The 27,598-nt window shown below is 35.9% G+C and overlaps 2 protein-coding genes across 3 annotated transcripts in view; one reads left to right on the forward strand and one right to left on the reverse strand.

The window, feature by feature from the left end:
- LOC128236256 (limb region 1 protein homolog) overlaps nucleotides 1–15,710 on the forward strand; it is a 40,944-nt gene extending 25,234 nt beyond the window's left edge. Inside the window, exons 7-15 of one of the 2 annotated variants that reach the window (XM_052951139.1) lie at nucleotides 1,601–1,669; nucleotides 2,096–2,160; nucleotides 2,541–2,655; nucleotides 3,644–3,730; nucleotides 4,430–4,503; nucleotides 5,106–5,183; nucleotides 6,136–6,209; nucleotides 7,481–7,638; nucleotides 9,239–15,710. In XM_052951139.1, coding sequence (XP_052807099.1) covers nucleotides 1,601–1,669; nucleotides 2,096–2,160; nucleotides 2,541–2,655; nucleotides 3,644–3,730; nucleotides 4,430–4,503; nucleotides 5,106–5,183; nucleotides 6,136–6,209; nucleotides 7,481–7,638; nucleotides 9,239–9,486 — 968 coding nt within the window. In that variant the 3' untranslated portion in view covers nucleotides 9,487–15,710. The remainder of the gene's footprint in view (nucleotides 1–1,600; nucleotides 1,670–2,095; nucleotides 2,161–2,540; nucleotides 2,656–3,643; nucleotides 3,731–4,429; nucleotides 4,504–5,105; nucleotides 5,184–6,135; nucleotides 6,210–7,480; nucleotides 7,639–9,238) is intronic. The other variant, XM_052951140.1, reaches the window with a different exon arrangement.
- A 2,138-nt stretch (nucleotides 15,711–17,848) lies between these two features.
- LOC128236260 (acetylcholine receptor subunit beta-like) lies at nucleotides 17,849–27,342 on the reverse strand. Its single transcript, XM_052951145.1, has 2 exons — nucleotides 26,598–27,342; nucleotides 17,849–19,077 (listed from the first exon to the last, which is right to left on the reverse strand). Exon 2 carries the CDS (start codon nucleotides 18,932–18,934, stop codon nucleotides 18,134–18,136), a length of 801 nt encoding a protein of 266 aa, XP_052807105.1. The 5' UTR covers nucleotides 18,935–19,077; nucleotides 26,598–27,342; the 3' UTR covers nucleotides 17,849–18,133.
- Between the last annotated feature and the right edge of the window lie 256 nt (nucleotides 27,343–27,598).

Genomic DNA, 27,598 nt, shown 5'->3' on the forward strand with positions numbered 1-27,598 from the left:
CTTTTTTATCCCCAATTCTCGTCTTAAAAATTGCCTGCGTCCTTTCTATGCTATTAGAATTTCATCTGTTTTTCCCATTTTTTTCCAATCCTTTTCAGGTCGAAAATATCAAATCTTTTCAAATATGCGAAGGTGTGAAAAACACCCGCTGTCTGTCATTAGAAATACATCAATAGAACAAACTATTGCGATGGTAATACCGTATGGTTGTTTGTTCCCACTTTACCCGACGTGCCTTCCACTGGCAAGGCTAATTACTGACACGCATTAATTATGCCGACAATTAATCCGCGCAGCGACACGCCTTAACAAAACAATCAGTTCAGTTTTGACAATACACAGTTGCGATTGCAACGGCTGCAACGGTTGCAACGGTTGACTGTTATTCAGAAGGCATGTGGGGACTATTGCAACGGATGCAACGGTTGACTGTTATTCAGAAGTCATGTGGGGACTATTGCAACGGATGCAACAGTTGACTGTCAGTCAGAAGGCGTGTCGGGAATATTACGGCATTTGTAATATGCGTGAATGTTCTCAAAATGTCAAGACATATCATTGTTGTGTACGCTAAATTACCAAAATACGACGATAATTATCGAAATACACAATACAGTTATAGAATTATGCCTTATATACAATTTTTTGTTTGTTTTTTACTTCAATATATGTTATAAATACTTTACCAACCTCAAATTTTCGGCTCCGATTTTGACATTTTTCCACTGCGTCCTATCTTATATATTAAGGGTTTTTACCCGTTTTTTCAACTATTATTTTGCCTGCGTCCTATCTATGCTAGCGTCCTATACATGATATAATACGGTATACATTTGCTGAAGGATCCCAGCTTTTGTTATCTTAGTTAAACACTCCTAATGATTTGCCACACTTTATTTTGTCATACAAAAAAGTGCATTTTACAAACATTAGCGAGTCTTATGGCAGCACTCACATAATCAGTCAGTGAATAATATTTTGATCAATTTATGCAACACTGCTATTGACTTGTAATATAGTTATAAACTCGTCTGCTGTAGAAAAATTGTCAGGGTATGTGATAGCCCTGATATTGGTTGTCATAGTACAAATGCTTAAACTTGGCTATAACTTAAAAGTTCAAATATTCAAATGAAACTTCGTAGACATGTTTCTAGAGACAAGATGTACATTTATGGCAAGGTTCATTACTCCAGCTTTTATAATTGTTGAGTTATGCCAGTTGTTTGACTAAAAAAAACCTCATCAAGCATGGCTGTTCACGCCATGGATCTCTTGTTTGCAATACATGGCTGTGTAGACATTTATTTCATTCATGTTCAACTATATACATACACTAAACACATAATAAATTAGGTACATCTTTATGCATATAGTAAACAATAAATACCAGAGAGAAACATTAAAAACTCAGCTTTCGTATTAATCCGCTTCAATATATCATGTATATAATGACATCAAATGTTGCAATGTATGATATTTGTGTTGAATAAAATATGTTTAAACTAAACAAAAACATGTCCATTTATTTGCATAATTTGTTAGAGTAAACAACTCATTTAGGATGTCTGCAACTATGGAGTGTCTTTGTACTTTTCAGATGTATGGACCGTGTACCTGCCGATGCTGTACTCTGTAATCTCCTTTCTTGGTGTGCTGTTGTTGTTGTGTAAGTTTGTTTATATCATAGTTTTTTAAATGAAATGTTGCCACTATCATGAAATAACATCATTTTATATTTTTGATATTAAACAAGTGTAGTAATATATCATTTATGATGATGTGGCATAATGACCAAGTGTCGTCAAACAGGTGCGCGCAATAGAGAGAAGTTTTACGTCAATATTTTTTTTCATCACCTGTGCTTTCCATATTGGAAATTTCGTGCCACGTTTGGAAAGTACATCATGCAAAATAACTGATAATTGCAATACATTTATACTGTTAGCTATATTCTATGTATATAAGATATGTATGTTAACATATTTATATGCTTGAACCTGCATTCTGCATTCTAAGGTTCATAATTACTTTCATATCATGAAAATTAAAGAAAATGTATGATAATAATTACTTTATTTACACTGTTTTTCAGTATGTACACCAGTTGGATTTTTCAGCATGTTTACATTTATGGGGCAACTAATACAGAGACCACAGGTATGGTAGGGAGAAGGAAATGCATGTTTAATATGTTACCAATATTCATATCTTATAAGGCCATCCTTAAAATAAGATATGTGTCCAGTCACCCAACTGACTCAGTAAACTCCGTCCAAAAAGGTTTTGGACTAGCATGGGAAATGAGGCCAAATTTGGGCCCCAAATTGTTCCAAAAAAACACTGACATATTAATACATTGTATACACAGACATGTAGGACATTGGCAAGATTAGTCTATGAGACCCTACTTTCTGTATTGACTGGTTTTTACATGTAATAGGTCCATCAACTTTGTTTTAACTTAGGTAAATTGATATTTAATTTTTTTTTATGAAAAATGAAGAAAAATATCAAACATTCACTTTTTCCCGCACAAGTTGTGTTTTCAGTTTTTGCGAGACATTGACGAGGAACTACACACCTACAAGCTGCAGGAAGGCTCACTGAGAACAAAACTGAAAACACAGATACAGAACTCCAGGGATGGGCGTGGTCAGTGATATAGATTTGTAAATAAATTTTAAATACAAGAGAAAATCATACCTGTAACACTGATTTGATTGGCAGTCTTTCAAATGACCCACTTTGTTGCTATAGTTTAATTTTGAAATGATACGCTGACGGGCCCCAATTTCTCGAATTTTCTTAAGCTTAACAGGCTTAAGAAGCTTAATTCAATTAGCCAAAATGCATACTTAAATTGAATTTTTATAAATGAAAAATGTTTTATTGTAATTATCATGAAGATTGATGTTACGTATGAATACTCTAAGAAATAAATAATAATAATAATAAATAATGCAAATTATTGAAAAAATAAAATAATGATCTTAGCTTAATCCTGTCATATGGGACTCACAAAGTTTCAAGAAGTACCGGTATTTTTAGACACAAGTACAAAAAATGCTTTCACATATGTTTATTGCTATAAAAACCTTTAACTTTTTGAATATACAGAATTATTTTATATATCATGATTTATCATACTCTTGTGATACACTGTCATGTCATACTATAATGCACATGCACAACAAAATATGTCATTTGGAAAATATGTTTTTGAGACAATTAAATTGGTTTACCTTCCTCCAAAGTCTTTTAAAAAATCTGCTCAATACTATTAGCTATGATGATGTTTAGACAATAAGAGAATGGAATAAATATTGATAATTTCTTCCTTTTCCAAAATAGTAATATTTCTTTGCCTTTGATCATTACTACAAATAAAATAATCACTTGTTGTAAAAGTTTCCTTTTGGCATTTATCAAACCTTTTTTAAAATATTCATTGTGATTTATACAGTCATTTCTACCTTGTGGATTTGTCTGTTTACACTCAGTTTCACATGTATGCACAATCTCTGTAGTGTAGTAATATGGTTGGCGTCAGGAGAAAAAAATGCGCCAGAATGCTTAAACATGTATAGGGAACTAATTTAGTGTATGTAATACTAATACATATAATGTTATACATTTGCAGTCCAGGGAACAATTTCAAATGGTCATGCGAGTCAGACAGAGCTTGAAAACCAACTACAAGAAGTCGAGTATGACATACAAGAGCTAGGTATGTTGGCGGTTGGTTTTAAGGTATCACATATTCAAATAAGCCCCATCATTTCATCGACCAAGTAGTAATAATGTTAATTTTTTGCTTCCCATTAATCCATATAATTTTCATATCCAATGAAAGGGCACTGATTGCTGACTAATTTAATATTAAATAATTTACTGTAGAAACTTTAAGAAAAAATTATTGCAGATAAAGTTGAGTTTTAGCTTGAGAGATATGGAACGGTGCTGCACCCTGTCCCTTCTCCATAGCACCCTTCTGCCCACATGGAGACCAGAATGGGCACTCTTCTGCTTTCATAGAACTAAATGCTTAAGATAATCAAATCTTTCTTTTGTTTTAAATACCTACAAATTTATTTTGCATATAAAACCTAAAATTACTTCAATTGAATACATTTCTTACATTTTTGTCAATTTTATTAAAGTTATTTACAGCTGATACAATATGCTTGTTTCACTCTAATTTCCTGCTACCTTTTCTGCAGCATCCTGTTCTCTTTAAATCCTGGCTAAAACCCTAGTTTGAACCTTTTTTTCAGGTTTTAATCAATTATCAGAAAACATGTATGAATAGAATTAAATGAAGTCTGTTAAAACTAATTAATGCCTTTAAATAATAACTTCCACCAAGAATGATGACTCTTTATGTCTAACAATCCATGTATCGTCTATGTTTATGACATGTTTCCAGAGAAGCGGCGCCGATTTTCGCGTTTACACTCTCTGCTGTATCCATTCCTCATGTTGATCTCTCTGGGACTCACAGTAAGTTACACAGTAGACTGTAGTGTTTGGAATACTTACACAGGGTTTGATGTTACGAAAATAAAAAGCAAATAAAAATTTACAGATAATCCACGAACGTTTTAATCAGAGCCAGTATTAAAAAACAGTTAATCCAAGAACATTATGATTAGGTAAATTTATTAAACATAGGTCATTTCCTTCGAAATAATATTGTTTATTTTAAACAAACCAGAATATTATTGAATATAAAGTCTTTAAAATTATCAAGTAATTTTGTCATATGACCTGTAGTATACCTAAGGCAATTGACTTAAGTTTAGAATTTAATGAATATTGGCTCAGACAGATTTTCTTATGATTTATAAGGGGCATTTGCCTCATACTGGAATATTGACGTTATGTTAATACTAGTATGGAAAAACTTGTTATCAAAGAGTTTTTTAGAAATTAATTCAAAACCATAATTATTATCATCTTGGAATAGTTCCACTGGAAATTAAGAAATATATTCTTGTGTAAAATCTCATGAATTGATTAATTGTGTGGGTATGGAATTCCTCTGTCTGTGCAAAACTTGATTAAATTAGCAATTTGCTTATAAATTTGTATACTTTTTCCAGGTGGTTATAGTGTTCATGGTGGCCCAGAACATGTTCCAGCTTCTCGTGGGCATCAAGGCACTTCCTGTAGCAGCTAAGGTAAGCTGTCATTACAATATTTACTATAGTTTCCATCAGATAGTACAGTTTAGTTTTCATCCCATAGAATAGTTTCAAGTGATAAGTATAATTTCCTTTTGAATGGAATAGTTTCAATTGAATAGGTATAGCTTTCATTGAAAAGTATGGAAACCATTGAAAAGTGTAGTTTCCATTGAATAGTATTATTTCTATACTTTCCATTGAATAGTATTATTTCTATACTTTCCATTGAATAGTATTATTTCCATACTTTCCATTGAATAGTATTATTTCTATACTTTCCATTGAATAGTATTATTTCTATACTTTCCATTGAATAGTATTATTTCTATACTTTCCATTGAATAGTATTATTTCTATACTTTCCATTGAATAGTATTATTTCTATACTTTCCATTGAATAGTATTATTTCTATACTTTCCATTGAATAGTATTATTTCTATACTTTCCATTGAATAGTATTATTTCCATACTTTCCATTGAAAAATATAGTTTCCATTGAATAAAATACCTTCCATTGAATTGAATAGTAAATGTTGCTGTAAAATCTTTAGAAATAGCTTTAAACTGGTACATATAATGATATATTCTGTATACACATGAAGATGGGTCTTATACTTATATGTTATAGTAAAAATGCTTTCTTAATAGTATCCATGACCATCAATACATGTGGCACTATGGCATCTTATTTGCTGCTTGCTTCATATTTACAATAACACCCATTTCTTCATTTTGCAGTTCACATATTGTTCTGCAGTTCACATATTGTTCAGGGGTTCTAAAAATCAGGACTAATCCTGCAATCAAGATTGCGAGTATTTGACTACAGATAATTGTACAGTTGTACTGATGTTTTATATTTGGACTGTTGCCAAACACAAAAAACATCAAAAACGGTAGAAATGTCCTTAAAATGAATATAAATAACTGTATTTTGAATTGCAGGAGATGTCCCTTGGTATTACTTCATTATCTGCGCTTGGCTGGCCAGGCAGTATTTTAGAAACCGTTCTTATACTGTATCCTTTTTACTACGCAGAAATTTACTTTCACCACAATTTTTTTGTTGTAATCAATTATGCTGGTCTCATATGAAAACTTATACCTTCAGTAAAGACAAAAGATAGGCTTAAATTGATTTGACATACACACAATCTTCATTACTGATAATCCATAAATATGCTGTATGCCTTAGGTGGGGTTAAAACCCAAGTCCACTGGCTCTGCAGGTTGACCCTCAACGGTGTCTCTTAAGCTACCTTGATAGCAGGACAGTATTAGGACTTCTATACAGACGAAACCTGTTGGCTCCCAGGGACCAGAGAAAATACCTCCAGCCTCAGGCAGTTCGAGCCAAGTGGGAATGCTTTCATTCAGTAGAAAGAAAAATCGGTTTTTAACATCCAGTTCGAGTCAACGAGAAAATCGAGCCAAACGAGTTCGAGTCAATGGGGTCGACTGTATAAACAATGAACAAAATTCATGGTATTGTCACAGCCTCAGTGCAAACTGCATCATCTGGCAATAAATCTTAACTGTTCAAGATGTTCATGTTCTTTACATATTACCATTGACAACTCACATACATTTAGCAAGGTTTACATTTACATTTATGCCCCTTGATCTACTGAAGAAATAAAGACAAGCTTTGGCATCTGTTTTCTGTGCTGCTGTTGTTGTGTTTTAAAAAAAAAAAATATGAGTTTTATCTGTGAGACCAAAGCCAGGCAAAAGAAATGATGTTATTAATGAAACCCCAAAAAATATCTTGCCATTTAGCTTTTCTTATTTTAGAAAAAAAAGAGTCTAGGTATTGTACTGGCTTTCATGTTGTCATTATAGTGTAATTACTAAAACCTTTGTCATAACTCAATTATCGTTCAAGATCAATCAATTTACATGAATGATGATGCCATAGACAATACACACGTGTATAGCAAGGCCCATAACTCTGACTTAAATATTGTGCTGTAAGCACTATGATCAGTGCACTCCCTTCTACTTTAGGTGATCTTGGTTCATGTAAGTTTAGTTTGTGGTCACCGAGCTGGACAAGTGGGTTTTCTCCGGTTACTCCAGATTCCCCAACATCACAATACCACACTCTGGCGTAACATCGTGCCAACTTAATTGACTAATATAATGTTGTAATAAATTGTTCACAATCGTTAAAAATTAAATTAGTTTAAAGTAATTGTGGAGTTATGTCCTTTGTATGACTGAAAAGCAACAGTTGAGCATTGCTGTTTGCTCGCCAGATTTCTTGTTAATGACCCTTGACTCCTACCAGCTACCTGATGTCATCGTCCGTGGTGGGATTTTACAGCCTGCCGGTGTTTCGACGGATCACACCGCATCAACATGACACTTCCATGCTGTTCATCATACTCAACTGTAGCGTGCTGCTTATACTGAGCTCAGCACTGCCTGTCCTGTCTAGAACACTTGGTAAGGTCTTGTTGTGATCTTTATAGAACAGTTGTAATTTTGGGGCCTGTTTCAAGAAAGATCTTAGTTGATTTTAGTTTTAAATGGAAATTATTTAAAAAAAATTAGTGTGCTACATATTTGAGAGAATTGAACTTTAGCCAGTATTTAAATGTACTCAAAAATGAGGAAATAAAAAATGCAATATTTGTGACCTTAACACAGATTTAACATTATTGAAGATACGACTAAAATCAAGGGGTGGTATTTATCAAACTTCTTAAATCATTTTCCAACTTAAGCCAATTTCAAAATTCAGTATCTTTTTAGTCATTTATAATAGAAAGTAAAGAATTTTCAAAATACAATAATTTCATTGACCATGTTGAAAAAAAAATTACTTAGATGTTAAAAACACTTAAACATTTCTTTTAATTTGACTTTGAAAATTTAGTTAGGAAATGACTTAAGATGCTTTATCATTTAATGAATATGGCCCCAGCCCCCTGAATTCCACTTTCTTGATATAAACCATACATTAGTAAGCCTGTTGGGATCAAATCCAAAACTTATTGAATTAGAGGTTCACCTTTATCTACACATGAGTTTACTCTCATCTGAGTATACCTATTAACTGCATTGTTAAATTTTTTTAAACTTTATTTTAATGTCATAATCATTTTAACAGCTTTTTAGAAGAGCATAATTACATTTATCAAACACAGATATGTGAACTAAGGATGCTTGGGTCGATGATTACGAACAGTCTCGACTCTCAAGTCAGAGTTCAGACTCGAGTGGCAAAACTGCGAATCTTCATTTCGCTGTTACTTTCCTTCTTGAGTTTTGTTGATGAAATTTGCTGAAATTAATTTCTTTTGAAATTGTTCAATAATTTACATTTATTTTTGTAAAATGAATGGAATAAACTAAGATTCTTCTTAATTTATTTTGATAAAAGTGCTTTTTTTCTGAGTCCCTGTCCAGACTTGGACAGATATGGTGGTCCCATATTATTTTCGTATCATTTGAAAGGGTTTTATTTGCACATCAAGGACACAAGTATACAAAAATGCCTAAAATGAAATAACGAACGATTATTTTTGGTCTTTAAACATTGCTAACTAGGTCATTTTACATCCTATTTCAGTTAAAATAAAGAGCATATATCCGAGCTGTAATAACTTAATGTATAATGTAGTTTTGGTCATGTATTTACAATATAAGTAATTGGCAAGACCTTTCAAATTATACAAAAAGTATGGGGGCTCACCAGGCGTCAAAATTGGTTGAGGTGGTAGAATTATATGTGCTAAGTTAAACTAAAAGTTGCACTTCCACATATTGATTAAATAAGTTATTATATTTACATTCAACAATTGATGTTTTATTGCTAAAAGCATTACTAAAGCTTTAAGAAAAATGAAATTTTTGGCAGTTTTTTAATAATTGAGATCTATTGTATTGCACGTTATTGTATGTGACTGAATTGAAGGCATTGATGTCAAAATCAGCTGATTCTAAGACAAAAAAAAGACAAAAAAGTCAAAACTGTCAGAGTGCAGCTTTAATGTCATGGCCGGTTAAGTATTTTTGATTAATTCATATTTTCTTTTGACAGGTATTACAAACTTCGACCTGGTTGGGGATTTTGGTACAATGGACTGGCTGGGTAACTTCTACATCATCTTTATCTCGAATGTGGTGTTCGCTGGTGCTACTGTGTTGTGTCTCGTCAACAAGTTTACGGACAAAGTGAGGCACAGCATATATCTACGGATAATGACTGTCATCAGTGCATTCATAGATGAACGTCGGACAAGAAACCAATCAGCATCTAGTCTCAACCAGAGTTACCAAAGTAATTGATGGAATTGTTAAAATAAAGATAAGCCAAGATACTAGATAAGATTTAATTTCAGCTAGTATGACAAAGCGGGGAGTTCCTTGGCACAGAAACCCAGATTACCTGAGGCAATTTAAAGCCTGGGACTACCATTTTGAACTTCTGAACATCCCTATTGAAATCCCCAAAAAGCATTTTACCCAGAGTAAACCTTTATATAGGGGGACCCCATATAATTTCAAAAGACACCCAAGATGTTTACAAGAGCCCCAGCCCAGAACCCTGCAATGTACATGATTGTGTGTTAGCTTTGCATAAGCTTTGCAGAGCTTTTTGAACAGACAGAGCTTTTAGAACAACGTAAATACAGCAGATTTCCATGTGGCTTTCTGTACAGTTGGTTGGGTCTTTTTAATGTTTTATCCAGATGACAAAATTCATTGTCATGAGATTTGCCTAAATTCAATCAGTTTTAATTTGTCTATGATGTTCATGTTTAGGTAATGTTTTATGGTGTATTAGATACAGTTGTCTTTCAGTATTATAAGTACATGTAAGTAGAAATGATGTATATCCTTCGAATTGAAGATATGTGGTTGGAAACAAACTGTTTTAGGCCTATGAACAACCAACCACAGTGTAATAATCGTAGACATATATGCTACAGGGAATTTGCATTTATTTTCACATGCATATTCTGCTACTTGTGATAAAAATCCAAATAAATGTACATGTACTTGAGTACATATATTACTAGTATATATACTATCTTGCCTGTACAAATCAAAACAAAGTATGATTTTTCAAGTTAATAATTGAAACAGCTGGCCTACAATGTTGTGATAACTGTTTAGAATTAGAGATGTGTTCTATTGTTGTGTGTGATGTATTCATGTACAATAAGTGTGTTTCATAGTCAGTTTTTAGACATGCATTTAACTACCGGTACCAAAAGCATTGATGATAGTCAAACTGTACTTTAAGTTTTTATTATAAAATTCAATACATTAATGATGAATAAACTAAATAATACATTTAATACCTGAACAAAGGGCAGATTTCACCTGTTTGGTCAAAATGTTATACTGAGTATATACTACTTGATGATTGTAAAATTGACCATAGCCGTGACTAAAAAAATATTTAGGGGTCAAAATTATATTTTGTCCAGTGGGATTTTATTATCTTTAAAATTTGCCATACATTTATTTGGTAAATCAGCAGTCAGCCATTTTTTTTTATTTTAATTACGGTAGGTGAATTGGTAGATTTGAGTAGAGACTGGGCCAGTGGACAAAATATAATATTGACCACTAAGCTGGTTAAAGGGTTATCAGTATGCATTAACTGAAATAATATGGTTATGTGACATGTGTCACATTAAAATTTTTATATTGGTTTAGTATGTTCTTATAGCCCATATACCCCTACTTAATTGTGCAATCATTCTCTTCTCAGGAATTGTGGAAGAGGCAATGAATGGGAGAAACTCTGATTTATTAAACATATTGATCAATACTTGGAGCATTTCACATATAAATTGCACTTAAAGTGCTATGACTTACAAATGTAGCTAACCAGATAAACAAATGTTAGTTATTTGAAAACTAACAGAAATTCTATTTTGCTATTTTTCTTAGCAATATATTACTTGATAACACTCTGTCGAAAAAACTTGGTAGTAAATATTCTGCTTTAGTGATATTTGTTAATTTAGTTTTTGACTAAAGAAGATCAGTGCAATATTTTGTTTTTGATTTTTTATATATTTTTGCAATTAAGAAGGATGAAATTATTGCTTGAATGGTTCCAGATTGGCAGATCTTTTATCGGAGGTAGAGAATGATTCATCCACAATTTTGCCAGCCATGTCAGATAAAAATGGTGGCTATTACATCATATTTGTATTCATAAGATTTTGAGAGTGAAAAAATGTATTATTATATGACAATATTTAAACATATAGAGTCACTCTACTACTACTAATATTATATGTTATGAACATGTGTATTTGAATATATAGCTGATTATTTATGTTAATAATGACTATATACATATAATTTAACCTACAGTATCTACTGAAATATGGTTATTGCCTGAGGAATGTTGTTAATGTACAATGCTTGTACACTTACCTTAAAGGGACTAGACACCATATAATACCAAAGCCAGGAAAAAAAAAATGTTTAAAACTTGACATCGCTGTGTACAAAAAAATGAATCTTATGTACTGATGTATCACATCCCTTACGGCACATGCACCGTTTTTCGTGAATTGACAATTCTAGGCTCGTTTTGAGGATATACTGTATTTGCCGATTTTTGGACCATCTGGTGTCTAGTCCCTTTAATAAACATACATGTAACATATAAGATGTAACATATCGTTATCCATGTAGGCCATACACATAAATGTTTTATGTGCAATATTTCTACAAATCTCTTATCTTGCCTCTAAATCTTCCAAAGTGTGTGTGTGATCAAGGTCGAAGTGTGTATCAAGGTCGATGTGTGTGATCAAGGTCGATGTGTGTGATCAAGGTCGATGTGTGTATCAAGGTCAATGTGTGTGATCAAGGTCGATATGTGTGATCAAGGTCGATGTGTGCGATCAAGTGGTGTATACATGTAGGAAATTGAGCTGCATTGAATATTTGTGTGAAATATATTTTGTCACATGGCATTGTTTGTTTAGTGTGTAATACAACAACTTCTTATTCTATTATATTACACTAGTGTAATGGGATTTGACATTGACCTTATTTTGCCCTACTTCAAACTTTTTATAAAAAGGTGAATTAAATACTTTTTTGGTGATGAATATGTCATGTGATAACAAGAATTATTGAATTTGTTGCTATTTAATACAAGTTTTTATGAAACTCATTGTGGAAAAGCCTGTTTTTTATCTTTTCCTATACTGGTCTCATTATTTTGTTCAAGCAGTCAACATTCTAGTTTCAAATATTATCTTAAAAGATTGATGATTTAATGACTGAACAAGCTGCTGTTACCTACATTACAATAACGGAACATTGTAATATTGTTCATAATAAAATTACCCATTGTTTAAGGGAATGATGATGTAACAGCTTATACTAATGAATGAACACATTATGACTCAACTTATACAGGATAATCGTTTGCTTCAGTGTAAGATCGCAGTTTACTCCAAAAGCTAGTTTTCACAAGTGGTATAGCCACAGGTGAAATATTTAATTCTGGCGATCATGAGGTGAAATATATTGCAATCATTCACTGCAACAAAAAATCATTTTTTATCATTCCCCTAAACCAGCCATAAAATTATGTTTAATTGTAGTTTTTAAAAAACAACAACGCCAAATTGTATGCAAACAGAACGTTATTTCAGAAATGATGTTGTTGTATTTGTGTTCCAGCCCTCTGCACCAATTTCATTATAATCAGATCCCCAATACACGCTTCACAATGTTACGCTTTGTTAAGCAATGTACACTTCGTAATGAAATGAAGTGAACATCATGATGTGATTTTAATGAGATTGTCTCCGCGCTAGTATTTGATTTGAATCTAAGAATTTGCTAAAATTTCTAAACATCTACAAAATTGATATTTTAACTGTTTGAAACAGTGCAATATTATGTTTATTTCACTGATAAATCTCTATAAATCACTGGACAACATATGATAAAAAGCTGTTTTATGAAGCTTAGTTGAAGGAATAAGGCTTAGAAAATGCTGTATAATATAACATTTTTCGATCTTTTGTGGTTTAGTCCTTGGTGAATGTTAGTATGCTTGGAAGGATGTTTCTTTTTCCTTCTAATTTGTATTCTTTCGTTAATTACAGCATCCACATTTTTGGCCAGTTACTATCATAGAAGATTCATCGTTGTTTTTTGTTTTGTTTTCTTTCATCTCATACTGCCAAAACATGGTAATGACGGTATAATGCTTGGTTCATGTCATGTCATTTTGCTTGCAGTTTTGTTTGAAAATGTAATATTCTTTGAGTATTAGCTTTCGGCCACCCTTAAATATATCTGTAAGCAACGTTTTCGGGGCCTGAAGAAGCGAAGAGCAACTAATTTCGTACCATGTTGTTTTCTTCTTTACTTATAATTAGACCATGAGTAAGTCGTAATACAATCATCAATGGCCTACAGTAGACTTGCAATAACAGTCTGGTTTGGGGACTGAAAATCAGATATAGTTTAAGGATGGCCCTATTGTCATTACATTCTATGAATGCCAAATATGCTCATATGAGCTGATTGGAGCCATGCTATGGTGATTTGTTTTTCATCTGTTATTTTTAGCACCATTAAAATTATCAGAAAAAAAATCTATTTTATTTTTGGAAATTTTTGGAATGTGGTCTAAAAACTTATTTTTAGCTGCAAACAAGGGTCCAGTTTCATTTACATTTTTATTTCCCTTATCAAAAAATCTCTTAACATTTACTGGTTTCTTCAATTCCTCTAATGACATGGGTTAATTAATATGAGGCTTAATTTGAATTACGACTGCCGTCAATTATGACCAACTTTGTTTAACAAATGAATGTATTGTATCCAACTCCAACTGTATTGTTTTTGTCGAAGGTTATGTTAAATGACTAGTAAATTTGGTAACTGGTTAAGCAGTTATGGATATTTATATCAGGTTGGTTGGTTCGATGTCAATAACACTTTTTTCAATTATCCATTTACTAGTCACTTTTTGTAACATACTTATCATCAACGATTGTTCAGAACTTTGTTAAAGTTTACAACAATGTTAACATCATCGTTGTTAACTTTTTAATCTTTACTTCTCTGAAAATGGACAAGCTAGTGATTTTCAATATTTCTAACAAGGTTAGCGATAACTGTTTCAGCTGTATTTGTTTTATACAAATACATGAGCACATCATGAACTATTACAGGTTTTAAAGTAAACAATAATGCCAGTAACAACGTTGTTAACATGAACAAATCTCTGAGCAATCAGCAAAATGTCTGTCTTTTCATATTTAAATGTTTCTGTTCACTGCCAAAAGTGTGCTAGTTTTATATTTCAACTCATTTGTTTCATTTCATCCACTTCATGCACAGTATTCTTTTCATGTATTGTATTACTTGTCACAAACATGCTTTAGAGAGAAAGCTGATAAGCATAATGATTAGTTTCTGTGATTGCCATCATCATTTATACTATTTTCTGAACATTTTTTTCTTTTCATTTCTTTGCTTAATTTCAATTGCTGGATACTATTTCATAGGAACTTATCAGACCCATACCTTGAAAGATGATTGAATGTCAATCACTCATTAATGATTGAATGTCAATCACTCATTAATGATTGAATGTCAATCACTCATTAATGATTGAATGTCAATCACTCATTAATGATTGGATATTACTTGTCTTAATATAAATAAGTAATAGTTAGTTTGCCAAATACCTTCATGAAGTCAACAGACTTATAATCTTTTATTCAACATACATTCTACGCAACTAATCATGTCTTCAGCGTTAAAGTGCTATATGTATTTAATGTTAATCATATTACCCGTTCATATATTTAAACATAATAATCGACCGACATACAAAACTTTCATCAAGCACCATATACTGAGAGAGTTAGGTCCTTTTGAATTATTAAGTAAATTAACTCATCTTCCCCATTGACTTATCTGAAGATCCATATTTGACCTGTAAGTGACCTTGAAAAAAGTTTCAGAAGCCTGACACCATAGATAAGACACGAGCAAATTTAGGATTACGGACATCTAGGGTTAAAAAAGTGGATAGACATTTTATGATACTCATTAACTCCTAGCTGAGCTTGAGCCATGGGCTTATCTCAAATACCGTTCGAAATATTCCCATGAAACTTTGTAAACTTCTAGCAAATCTTAATATTAACTATGGTCTTAACTCAAATACCGTTCAAAATATTCACATGAAACCTTCCACACATGTTACCAGTGACAAGTACGATGTTTTTGCCTGTAATAAATATTCAGATTTGGCCTTATTTGTCTTAAAACAAACACATGGACGAACCTTGGCATCTGCTTATCATACTCTTGTGGTATGTGTCTGTTTTTCTGCTGGGCATTGTTTTGAAAAGATGCTCTGAGATGGTATCCACTTATGTCATGATTTCCTATGTCATGTTCATGGTCAGAATGCATCCGTTTATTGAATTCTGCTCATCATTGTTGTTTCAAGTATTTTGTATTATAGTTTTACTGTATTAAATTATTTTACTTTTAAATATCTTGTTTTGCTTTCTATCCTTTTCAGAAATATTCGCATATACAGGCAAATCTTATTATTTTTGCTTCAAGTAATAGTTAGAATATATTAGGTAAATTTTAAAGTGGCACTCGTGTTTAAAATCAATACATACACATGTATAACACATGTATAACAACCATAAATTTCAAGTGATAAACCTTTAACTTCTTACTAAATAATGCATTTATGGAAAATATTAATTACTGATAACAAGATTGTAACCATGTATTTTAATTGCTGCAACACACAAATATTAAATGACTCATGGATTCTTAAATATTTACAATGATCCACTATTATCTCATAAGGTATCATCTTTCTTTCAATCTAAGCATGGCATCCTTCATAAGAACCATTGTTTACGATATTTATTCATCCTTTCGGTAAATTAAAACATCGTATTAATTGTGGTACATCTTATTTGGGGGTGCATCGTTAATGATAACCGGGAGGAGTGAGCTTTAAAGGCCGATAGTCCAAATGTATGGTATAATTTAAACACGATTGATATGTATAGTGAAGAATTGAAGAAATAAAATTTAATGTTCTATCTGATAAAGATGAAGATTTGCTTGGTATTATTGGTTAAACATAAGTAACAACATGGCAAATTTTGGCTAGTTCCTATTTTGACTAGATATTTACATGAAATATATAATGCTTCTATTTATTTAAAATTCTGCCAACTGATTTGACGGTAAATAATATCTAACAAAACCTAGTCCAAATAATTGTACGTGAACTGTTTTTTACGATGTTTTATATGGCAAATCCTTCACTGTTTAGGGATAAGTAGAATGTTGTTTCCTTTTAAAAGTCTTTTATATTTTAGACTTTATTTGAACCTAGCCAAATAGGAGAAATAAATGGCCATTTCAAATAAGAGACAATATTGTTGATTTTATTGTCTTGTTGTATAACAGTTGGCGTTTTTATAAGGTCAAGGTCTTGCAAACCAGTATAAGACCAGGAATGATTTCTGTTAAGTATCATTGGGCGTGTAAGATTTTTTTTCAGAAATATAAATAAAGTAATGAAATACGATTTTCTGGAGATTAATCATTAACATATCTATAATCTGAGTCCAGACATATATCATATACAGGGAGAAATAGAATTTCCTAGATGTTTGAACTCTCGCCCTTTATACAAAAAAACATCAATTTTGTCGAATAATTCCACCTTTTTAAAAAATATAGCCTCATATTTTTATATTTTTTATTTACACTAAGATTCCGGTTATAATAGTTATTATTCAACAACAAACCATTGTGTAACTAATTTTCAGATTCTGATAAAATAACACTCCCATCAGCATACAATGAAATAATATACAAACATTTGCAGCATATTATTCCCCCCCCCCCCCCAATCGTCCAAGTTTTCTTTTTATGTTAAAATCGGAGAAAAAAAGTCATAAAATACGCTTTTTGGGGGGAAAGTACTCTAACCCTACCCCTCCCCCCGGATCCGCCCCTGATTAAGATACATACAAAATGAGAGGTGACAACAAACCCTGTCTTGTTTTTAGTTGCCGTCAAACAATTTGCCTACACTTAAATGTAGCAGCCTCATTTGCAACCCAATTTTCGTTAAACTTGATCACAATGATTTGAAATATTGGTCACTTTCGATTATTGGCTATTTTGTGTCAAAAGGTCAATCAATACATTAGAGGTAAAATGGTAGAAATACAACACCGTTTTACATAAAATTGAGCTCTCCTGTTCTTCCCTAACTTGGCCAGAAAGCTTGTCATTGTGAAATAGGTCCGGTTTAATACTTTGTTCGCTCAAAAAGGAGGTCAAACGTTAAAACAACCAATTTGGGTCACAGTTTTTACCTTATATTTATGATGTTTGTCCGAATGAATGTCTGTAGGATCTTGGTCAATTTTAATCAGGGATAACTCTTGGTCAAAACGGTAACAAGTTAAAGAAAAAGAACGTGTTAAGTTTCCAATGCAATCGTCCATTTGTCATGAAATTTAATCAAAATGTTTGACTTTTTAACTCTTTGTCAAGTTCGATCAAAGGTCATATTCGGTCAAAAAGTAGGTATTTTAGTGGGATTTTTTTTCAAAACAAAAACTAACACTTTAGGCCACAGTATCCATGATTTTTGGGCGATACATTTATTGATGTCTATAGTTCAGGCTTGTTTTCAAATATAAAGCTGTTACACTCGATGAGCGATAGAGCATGAATGACACTATTGATTTGATTACTTTAGGAGTTGAACTGTTTGTCTGCATATTTTTTCTGCAATACATGAATAACCGTAAAAAGTATAAATAATTTTACATTTAGCAACATAATATAGTTTTATTGCTTCAAAATAACATGTTTTGTAAGTTCAGCACAATGCCTAAGTACTTGACTCTTCAAACTTTCATGAACTTCATGCTGGTGGCAGATTATCTTCGTAGACATACGGTTCCTGGCCCTCCTCAAGCTCCTTATATGGCACTTTGTCCTTGTCTCCATTGCTCAACCACGTTAATATGGAAACGGCAAATATAGCCTTAGCGGCGTATAGACCAGTCACAAGCCACTTGTCAAGCGCAGAACTCACGTGTTTCCACGTGATTTTATAGCGTCGCTGCTTTTCCGAAGTAAGGACGCGATTTTGTTCGTCGTCTTCTACAAGGTCGCCGTTCTGATTAGCTAAAATAGCTTCCTCTTCTACTTGGTCGACAATACAAAATAGTCTGGCTGTGAAGAAAACAAACTGCTGGATGATTCGGGGGACAAGGCGTTTTGGGTTCATTTTGTAGATTCTCGAGTTGACGAGTACAACGATAACGATCATCGCGTTTGAAATGTACCAGACGAAAAACACGCTCGTGACTATCGGCACGGGCTCGGAGGCGTCCGGAAGTCGATCGGCAACGAGAGTCATGTACACGGAGACGGCCAGGAGGACGGTGAGCGCCAGCCCCATTCGGTCCCCGCCGTCTTTCGGGAGCAGAAACACTAGAGGCGCTAATAACACAAGAACGAACAGAGGAACTATGAATATAATAAGATGAGTGGTTGGTTTCCGCTCAAACATGTACACGAGAGTCGCCGTGTAATAACGGCGGTCCTCCTGCGTGTATTGGTAAACTCGATGATCCACGAACCGCCAGTTTCCGTTCCCAAGTTTCCACCTTTTCTGTTGGTTAATTTTGTGCTCGAAATGAATGGCACAACCGAACATGTTCACATGGGTGATACTTTTAGGTCTATCTCACAGATTTGTCGGTCGAAGGGGTAATATGTGGAGTCCACCTCACATATCGTGTCAATGGGCCGTACAAACCGCCAGGAAACGCTGCCGTCATAGATCACGTTCAGAACATTCTGAAAAAAATGGTACAAAGTATATATCTTAGTTAAGAACATACCGCAAAATTATCAAATTAAAGTGAAACCATTTTCAGGCAAGTTGTAATTGCGAATTGAATTACGTGAGAATTAAAGTTATCTCACAGAAATGTAACACCGTAGGAAAGGTAGACCTTACACTTTACATAAATAACACTTTTGGGTCATAGACCTTTCTTTACATTAACGTGAGAAAATACGACTTCATAGTAAAAGATGTAATTTAAAGATCTGACACATAATACACCGCATCGGATTTATAAAGAAAACAGTTAATAGAGAAGTCTATCTGAAAGTTAAACATAGTTTCACCATTACAACGATATTGTGACCGTAACACTATATGTGATACTCGTATGAGCCTGAATGATTTCGTATCGGACCTGTGATCGTATGAGCCTGGTTGATATGGGATCAGACATGTGATCGTATGAGCCTGGTTGATTTGGGATCAGACATGTGATCGTATGAGCCTGGTTGATATGGGATCAGACATGTGATCGTATGAGCCTGGTTGATTAGGGATCAGACATGTGATCGTATGAGCCTGGTTGATATGGGATCAGACATGTGATCGTATGAGTCTGGTTGATTTGGGATCAGACATGTGATCGTATGAGCCTGGTTGATATGGGATCAGACATGTGATCGTATGAGCCTGGTTGATATGGGATCAGACATGTGATCGTATGAGCCTGGTTGATATGGGATCAGACATGTGATCGTATGGGTCTGGTTGATTTGGGATCAGACATGTGATCGTATGAGCCTGGTTGATTAGGGATCAGACATGTGATCGTTTGAGCCTGGTTGATATGGGATCAGACATGTGATCGTATTAGCCTGGTTGATATAAGATCAGACATGTGATCGTATTAACCATAGTTGATTTGGGATCAGACAGGTGATCGTATGAGCCTGGTTGATTTGGGATCAGACATGTGATCGTATTAACCATAGTTGATTTGGGATCAGACATGTGATCGTCTGAGCCTGGTTGATATGGGACCAGACATGTGATCGTATTAGCCTGGTTGATATGGGATCAGACATGTGATCGTATTAGCCTGGTTGATATGGGATCAGACATGTGATCGTATTAACCATAGTTGATTTGGGATCAGACATGTGATCGTATGAGCCTGGTTGATTTGGGATCAGACAAGTGATCGTATGAGCCTGGTTGATATGGGATCAGGCATGTGATCGTCTGAGCCTGGTTGATTTCATGTGATCGTATGAGCCTGGTGTGTCTTGGATCAGACAAGTGATCGTATGAGCCTGGTTGATTTCATGTGATCGTATGAGCCTGGTTGATGTGGGATCAGGCATGTGATCGTCTGAGCCTGGTTGATATGGGATCAGACATGTGATCGTCTGAGCCTGGTTGATATGGGATCAGGCATGTGATCGTCTGAGCCTGGTTGATTTCATGTGATCGTATGAGCCTGGTTGGTTTTGGATCAGACAAGTGATCGTATGAGCCTGGTTGATATGGGATCAGACATGTGATCGTATGAGCCTGGTTGATTTCATGTGATCGTATGAGCCTGGTTAGTTTCATGTGATCGTATGAGCCTGATTGATTTCATGTGATCGTCCGAGCCTGGTTGATTTCATGTGATCGTATGAGCCTGGTTGATTTTGGATCAGACATATGATCGTATGAGCCTGGTTGGTTTGGGATCAGACATGTGATCGTCTGAGCCTGGTTGATTTCATGTGATCGTATGAGCCTGGTTGGTTTTGGATCAGACAAGTGATCGTATGAGCCTGGTTGGTTTTGGATCAGACATGTGATCGTATGAGGCTGGTTGATATGGAATCAGACATGTGATCGTATGAGCCTGGTTGATTTCATGTGATCGTATGAGCCTGGTTGATTTCATGTGATCGTATGAGCCTGGTTGATTTCATGTGATCGTATGAGCCTGGTTGATTTCATGTGATCGTATGAGCCTGGTTGGTTTTGGATCAGACAAGTGATCGTATGAGCCTGGTTGATATGGGATCAGACATGTGATCGTATGAGCCTGGTTGATTTCATGTGATCGTATGAGCCTGGTTAGTTTTGGATCAGACAAGTGATCGTATGAGCCTGGTTGATTCCATGTGATCGTATGAGCCTGGTTAGTTTTGGATCAGACAAGTGATCGTATGAGCCTGGTTGATTCCATGTGATCGTATGAGCCTGGTTGGTTTTGGATCAGACAAGTGATCGTATGAGCCTGGTTGATTTCATGTGATCGTATGAGCCTTGTTGGTTTTGGATCAGACAAGTGATCGTATGAGCCTGGTTGATATGGGATCAGACATGTGATCGTATGAGCCTGGTTGAATTCATGTGATCGTATGAGCCTGGTTGATTTCATGTGATCCTATGAGCCTGGTAGATTTGGGATCGGACTTGTGGTCGTATGAGCCTGGTTGGTTTGGGATCAGACATGTGCTCGTATGAGCCTGGTTAGTTTCATGTGATCGTATGAGCCTGATTGATTTCATGTGATCGTCCGAGCCTGGTTGATTTCATGTGATCGTCTGAGCCTGGTTGGTTTTGGATCAGACAAATGATCGTATGAGCCTGGTTGATATAGGATCCGACATGTGATCGTATGAGCCTGATTGATTTCATGTGATCGTATGAGCCTGGTTAGTTTTGGATCAGAGAAGTGACCGTATGAGGCTGGTTGATATGGGATCAGACATGTGATCGTATGAGCCTGGTTGATTTCATGTGATCGTATGAGCCTGGTTGATTTCATGTGATCGTATGAGCCTGGTAGATTTGGGATCAGACATGTGATCGTTTGAGTCTGGTTTATTTGGGATCAGACATGTGATCGTATGAGCCTGGTTGATTAGGGATCAGACATGTGATCGTATAAGCCTGGTTGATTTGGGATCAGACATGTGATCGTATGAGCCTGGTTGATTTCATGTGATCGTATGAGCCTGGTTGATTTCATGTGATCGTATGAGCCTTGTTGGTTTTGGATCAGACAAGTGATCGTATGAGCCTGGTTGATATGGGATCAGACATGTGATCGTATGAGCCTGGTTGAATTCATGTGATCGTATGAGCCTGGTTGATTTCATGTGATCGTATGAGCCTGGTAGATTTGGGATCAGACTTGTGATCGTATGAGCCTGGTTGGTTTGGGATCAGACATGTGATCGTATGAGCCTGGTTGATATGGGAACTGACATGTGATCGTATGAGCCTGGTTGATTTGGGATCAGACATGTGATCGTATGAGCCTGGTTGATTTGGGATCAGACATGTGATCGTATGAGCCTGGTTGATTTGGGATCAGACATGTGATCGTATGAGCCTGGTTGATATGGGATCAGACATGTGATCGTATGAGCCTGGTTGATATGGGATCAGACATGTGATCGTATGAGCCTGGTTGATTTGGGATCAGACATGTGATCGTATGAGCCTGGTAGATATGAGATCAGACATGTGATCGTATGCGCCTGGTTGATTAGGGATCTGACCTGTGATCTTCTGAGCCTGGTTGATATGGGATCAGACATGTGATCGTATTAGCCTGGTTGATATGAGATCAGACATGTGATCGTATTAACCATAGTTGATTTGGGATCAGACAGGTGATCGTATGAGCCTGGTTGATTTGGGATCAGACATGTGATCGTATTAACCATAGTTGATTTGGGATCAGACATGTGATCGTCTGAGCCTGGTTGATATGGGACCAGACATGTGATCGTATTAGCCTGGTTGATATGGGTTCAGACATGTGATCGTATTAGCCTGGTTGATATGGGAACAGACATGTGATCGTATTAACCATAGTTGATTTGGAATCAGACATGTGATCGTATGAGCCTGGTTGATTTGGGATCAGACAAGTGATCGTATGAGCCTGGTTGATATGGGATCAGGCATGTGATCATCTGAGCCTGGTTGATTTCATGTGATCGTATGAGCCTGGTGTGTCTTGGATCAGACAAGTGATCGTATGAGCCTGGTTGATTTCATGTGATCGTATGAGCCTGGTTGATGTGGGATCAGGCATGTGATCGTCTGAGCCTGGTTGATTTCATGTGATCGTCTGAGTCTGGTTGATATGGGATCAGGCATGTGATCGTATGAGCCTGGTTGGTTTCATGTGATCGTATGAGCCTTGTTGGTTTTGGATCAGACAAGTGATCGTATGAGCCTGGTTGATATGGGATCAGACATGTGATCGTATGAGCCTGGTTGATTTCATGTGATCGTATGAGCTTGGTAGATTTGGGATCAGACTTGTGATCGTATCAGCCTGGTTGGTTTTGGATCAGACAAGTGATCGTTTGAGCCTGGTTGATATGAGATCAGGCATGTGATCGTATGAGCCTGGTTGATTCCATGTGATCGTCTGAGCCTGGTAGATTTGGAATCAGACATGTGATCGTCTGAGCCTGGTTGATTTGGGATCAGACATGTGATCGTCTGAGCCTGGTTGATTTCATGTGATCGTATGAGCCTGGTTGGTTTCATGTGATCGTATGAGCCTTGTTGGTTTTGGATCAGACATGTGATCGTATGAGCCTGGTTGATATGGGATCAGACATGTGATCGTATGAGCCTGGTTGATTTCATGTGATCGTATGAGCCTGGTTGATTTCATGTGATCGTATGAGCCTGGTTGATTTCATGTGATCGTCTGAGCCTGGTTGATTTCATGTGATCGTCTGAGCCTGGTTGGTTTTGGATCAGACAAGTGCTCGTATGAGCCTGGTTGATATAGGATCCGACATGTGATCGTATGAGCCTGGTTGATTCCATGTGATCGTATGAGCCTGGTTAGTTTTGGATCAGACAAGTGATCGTATGAGCCTGGTTGATTCCATGTGATCGTATGAGCCTGGTTAGTTTTGGATCAGACAAGTGATCGTATGAGCCTGGTTGATTCCATGTGATCGTATGAGCCTGGTTGGTTTTGGATCAGACAAGTGATCGTATGAGCCTGGTTGATTTCATGTGATCGTATGAGCCTTGTTGGTTTTGGATCAGACAAGTGATCGTATGAGCCTGGTTGATATGGGATCAGACATGTGATCGTATGAGCCTGGTGGATTTGATGTGATCGTATGAGCCTGGTTGATTTCATGTGATCGTATGAGCCTGGTAGATTTGGGATCAGACATGTGATCGTATGAGCCTGGTTGATTTGGGATCAGACATGTGATCGTATGAGCCTGGTTGATTTCATGTGATCGTATGAGCCTGATTGATTTCATGTGATCGTCCGAGCCTGGTTGATTTCATGTGATCGTCTGAGCCTGGTTGGTTTTGGATCAGACAAGTGATCGTATGAGCCTGGTTGATATAGGATCCGACATGTGATCGTATGAGCCTGATTGATTTCATGTGATCGTATGAGCCTGGTTGGTTTTGGATCAGACAAGTGATCGTATGAGCCTGGTTGATATGGGATCAGACATGTGATCGTATGAGCCTGGTTGATTTCATGTGATCGTATGAGCCTGGTAGATTTGGGATCAGACATGTGATCGTATGAGCCTGGTAGATTTGGGATCAGACATGTGATCGTCTGAGTTTGGTTGATTAGGGATCTGACGTGTGATCGTATGAGCCTGGTTGATTAGGGATCAGACATGTGATCGTCTGAGCCTGGTTGATTTGGGATCAGACATATGATCGTATGAGCCTGGTTGATTTGGGATCAGACATGTGATCGTCTGAGCCTAGTTGATTTCATGTGATCGTATGAGCCTGGTTGGTTTTGGATCAGACAAGTGATCGTATGAGTCTGGTTGATATGGAATCAGACATGTGATCGTATGAGCCTGGTTGATTTCATGTGATCGTATGAGCCTGGTTGATTTCATGTGATCGTATGAGCCTGGTAGATTTGGGATCAGACATGTGATCGTATGAGCCTGGTTGGTTTGGGATCAGACATGTGATCGTATGAGCCTGGTTGATTTCATGTGATCGTATGAGCCTGGTTGATTTCATGTGATCGTATGAGCCTGGTTGATTTGAGATCAGACATGTGATCGTCTGAGCCTGGTTGATTTGGGATCAGACACGTGATTGTATAAGCCTGGATGATTTCATATCGGACTTGTGATCGTCTGAGATTGGTTGATTTGGGATCAGACATGTGATCATATGAGCCTGGTTGATTTGGGATCAGCCATGCTATCGTATGAGCCTGGTTGATTTGGGATCAGACATGTGATCGTATGAGTCTGAATAATTTTGGAACGGACATGTGATTTTTTTAACCTGATTGATTTTGGATCAGACTTGTGATTCTTTGAGCCTGGTAGATTTTGGATCAGACTTGTGATTGTTTGAGCCTTGTTTATATGGGATCAGACATGTGATATTTTGAGCCTTGTTTATATGGGATCAGACATGTGATCGTATGTGCCTGGTTGAAATCGGATCTGACATGTGGTCGTATGAACCTTGTTGATTAGGGATCAGACATGTGATCGTATGAGCCTGGTTGATATAGGATCTGACATGTGATCGTATGAGCCTGGATGATTTCATGTGATCGTATGAGCCTGGTAGATTTGGGATCAGACATGTGATCGTATGAGCCTGGTTGATTTGGGGTCAGCCATGCTATCGTATGAGCCTGCTTGATATAGGATCTGACATGTGATCGTTTGAGCCTTGGTTGATTTGGGATTAGACATGTGATCGTATGAGCCTGGTTGATTTGGAATTAGACATGTGATCGTATGACCCTTGTTGATTTCATGTGATCGTATGAGCCTGGTTGATTTGGAATTAGACATGTTATCGTATGAGCCTGATAACGATGAGATCAGACATGCTATCGTATAAGCTTTGTTGATTTCGGGCCAGATATTTGATCGTATGAGCTCGGTTGATTTAGGATTAGGCGTGCTTTACTATGAGCCTGATTGATTTCAGACCAGACATGTCATCGTATAAGCTTGGTAGATTTTGTATCAGACAAGCTATACATTTACTATGAGCCTGGTTGATTTGGGATCAGACATGTGACCGTATGAGCCTGTTGGTTAAGGGTCAGACATTTGATCGTTTTTTGACATGTGTGAAGTTCCCATTTTGGTCCATTAGTTTGGATGCATGGTGTAAGGTTCGAAACTCACTAAGCAGAGTTATATGGTTGACCATTTCATGCCAAATTAATACATACACTATCAAATATAATTTTATATTTAACACAACGATTATTTTAGTCAGGTAAAATGGCTTCAGAATAAGACTATTTCGATTTTTAAACTTTTTCTTATGTTTTTTTTTTCAATCGGAAGTTTGATTTGCTCATAAAAGGGAATTAATTTGTCCATATATGATTCAGACAGATTCGAAACAAGACATGTTCAACCTCCAAAAACGTTTCGTTTTTTTAAAAAAAAGAACAACAACAACAATTGCTAAACATATTCCGCCTGCAGTTATTTTACATGTATTATCTGTTCTGAATGTGTGTAAAATTTAAACAAGAACCTACTCGTTGTGACTTGCTACTCTGGGCCACTTTGGTGTCATGAGGATTTCCTATTTCAATCTTCGGCGTCCATATCATGTTCGGATCATGCGGCACGTAATACCACTCCGTTTCCGTTATATTCCACGCCAGACGTTCATCCGACCACTTTAACTGGAAGTCCAAAATGGTGGACAGTCGTTCATCCAATTCCGCCAATTCTATCAGCGCCACGGGAGCCGTGGTAACGTTAAGCCAGCAGCTGGCGCTCAACACGCCTTCCGTCGGAGACAGATACTTTCGGTAGTCATTGAATATTGCGTCCATAGTTTTTTGGAAACGCTTACGGCTCTCGGCGGTTTTATTCCGATTGAGGTTGTTTGCCTCAGATATTCGACCAAACGGCGTGCGATCATTTTCCATTGCCGTTTGCTTGACGTTGATAGTGGTCGCATCAACTGGTACAAAAGTAACATTGTTATGCGGCACAGCGACTACTTCCAAATGCGCTAATAGCAAGAAAAACGCAGTCAAAATTTCCTTTACCGATAAATGCATTTTGCGTCGACGTTTAAGCCAAAATGATATGTTCAAAGGCAGATTCACAGCTTTTCTTTATCATGTTTGAAATAATAACGAAGACAATGAACTATTAGAATTACAACAACGTTAATCCATAGATTTACAATTAGGTTTCAGTTGGCGTTTGTGTTCACCATTCAAGGATTGGCATGGCAATACATTTGTTCGTTATGAGCTTACGTTTTGATTTATGAACTATTTTTTGTGGATGTGTAATTAGATATTCGAAAGCGGTGTCGAGACATTGAACAGAATGGTATGTTATTTAAGCATAATTATATCTACATAAAGAAGCTGAGTTCACTGCAATCCCCCGGTACGTTTAACAAATGGGCTTGTATCATACAAAGAAATAGTACACTCTGTAAACATCCATTTATTAATATTTCGCAATTACACATGAAACACGAGAGAACAAATTTGAGAGTAGATGACATATTCGT

The sequence above is a fragment of the Mya arenaria genome, chromosome 5 (assembly GCF_026914265.1).
Source record: "Mya arenaria isolate MELC-2E11 chromosome 5, ASM2691426v1".
Classification (NCBI taxonomy): domain Eukaryota; kingdom Metazoa; phylum Mollusca; class Bivalvia; order Myida; family Myidae; genus Mya; species Mya arenaria.

Bases quoted from the DNA above. Each gene is read 5' to 3' on its own strand.
- LOC128236260 (XM_052951145.1), bottom strand. From the start codon at position 18,934: ATGTTCGGTTGTGCCATTCATTTCGAGCACAAAATTAACCAACAGAAA.